Here is a 1,042-nt window from a genome sequence, read left to right as displayed (position 1 = left end):
CCCTGAAGTCATCCATACTTGCTGTTTATATACTCTTCTTGTTTGACACAGAGTGAAATTCACAAATATCATGACCTAAGCACCTGTTTAAAACTAAACATTTAAGTCTTCAGCTTGGAAAATAATTTCTTTATAATTAAAGCACAGCTGAAACCCCATGTCAGCTGGGGGTTTTCCGGGAGAAGTCACAAGATAACTGCATCCTAAGGGCTTCTCTGTGTTGAAGCTGAGAGACGGAACAAAACAAAGCCATCTTTTTCATACCAAACCATGGAAGTGATGTGCAGAAAGATACCTGTATCCTCTATCCAGGGAAAGAGGGTGAGTAAAAGAACCGCTGGTCTAGAAACCCATGCAGAAATACTTGCCAATCCTGAGTGCAGAATTGTTTTGAGCACCTAAAGGTCAAGAAAATCTTCTTGTATAAGGATCCTCCCGTCATCAGTCTTCTCAGCTCACCTCACACGACCCAGGAGCAGGTGGGTTTGTTTGTTTGCTTGTTGGCGGAACCAGGGATTGAACTCAGGCCCTTGCACTTGCCAGGCAAGCGCTTATTCTACTGAGCCATCTCCCCAGACCTGGGAACAGGTGTTAACTGACCTGAGGAAATGGGTCCGCAGAAGCCAGCAACACATTTTCCGGTTTCAAGTCACAGTGGACGATGTTCTTGAAGTGAAGGTGTCTCAAAGCAACCAAGATCTGATCAGAGGAGAAGGGGTCAGGTTCAAAAGGGACCTCGCCTAGGCTACCTTCAGGGACAGCTCTCCACACCCCACCCTTGCTGTCTCAGCAGCCCTAAAGATCCCCAGGCTCATGGGAGGGACTGGGGATCCCACAGAATTTCAGAACCTCTGAGCCTTGCATACCCAAGAGTGAGGAGTTCAGGGGAGAACTTTACAAAGGCTGGGCCAGATCCAGGGGCGGGGAGGACCTGAGACCCTCTGCATGCAGGACCCTCCTGAAGTGCTATGAAAATTGACTGGGGCCTTTCAAGAAGGTTCTAGGGGGGCTGGAGAGATGGCTCAGTGGTCTAAGGCACCTA

The 1,042-nt window shown here is 48.6% G+C and overlaps 1 protein-coding gene across 3 annotated transcripts in view; it reads right to left on the bottom strand.

The window, feature by feature from the left end:
* Positions 1-569: 569 nt before the first annotated feature.
* Prkd2 (protein kinase D2) overlaps positions 570-1,042 on the bottom strand; it is a 25,156-nt gene continuing 24,683 nt past the window's right edge. For 2 of the 3 annotated variants that reach the window (XM_023704527.1, XM_023704529.1), the window contains one exon: positions 570-699. In XM_023704527.1, coding sequence (XP_023560295.1) covers positions 592-699 — 108 coding nt within the window. In that variant the 3' untranslated portion in view covers positions 570-591. The remainder of the gene's footprint in view (positions 700-1,042) is intronic. The other variant, XM_023704528.1, reaches the window with a different exon arrangement.

The sequence above is a fragment of the Octodon degus genome, unplaced genomic scaffold (genome assembly GCF_000260255.1).
Source record: "Octodon degus isolate 3935 unplaced genomic scaffold, OctDeg1.0 scaffold00197, whole genome shotgun sequence".
Taxonomy (NCBI): domain Eukaryota; kingdom Metazoa; phylum Chordata; class Mammalia; order Rodentia; family Octodontidae; genus Octodon; species Octodon degus.
Note: the sequence above shows the minus strand (reverse complement) of the source record. Positions and strands in the feature narration are given on the sequence as shown.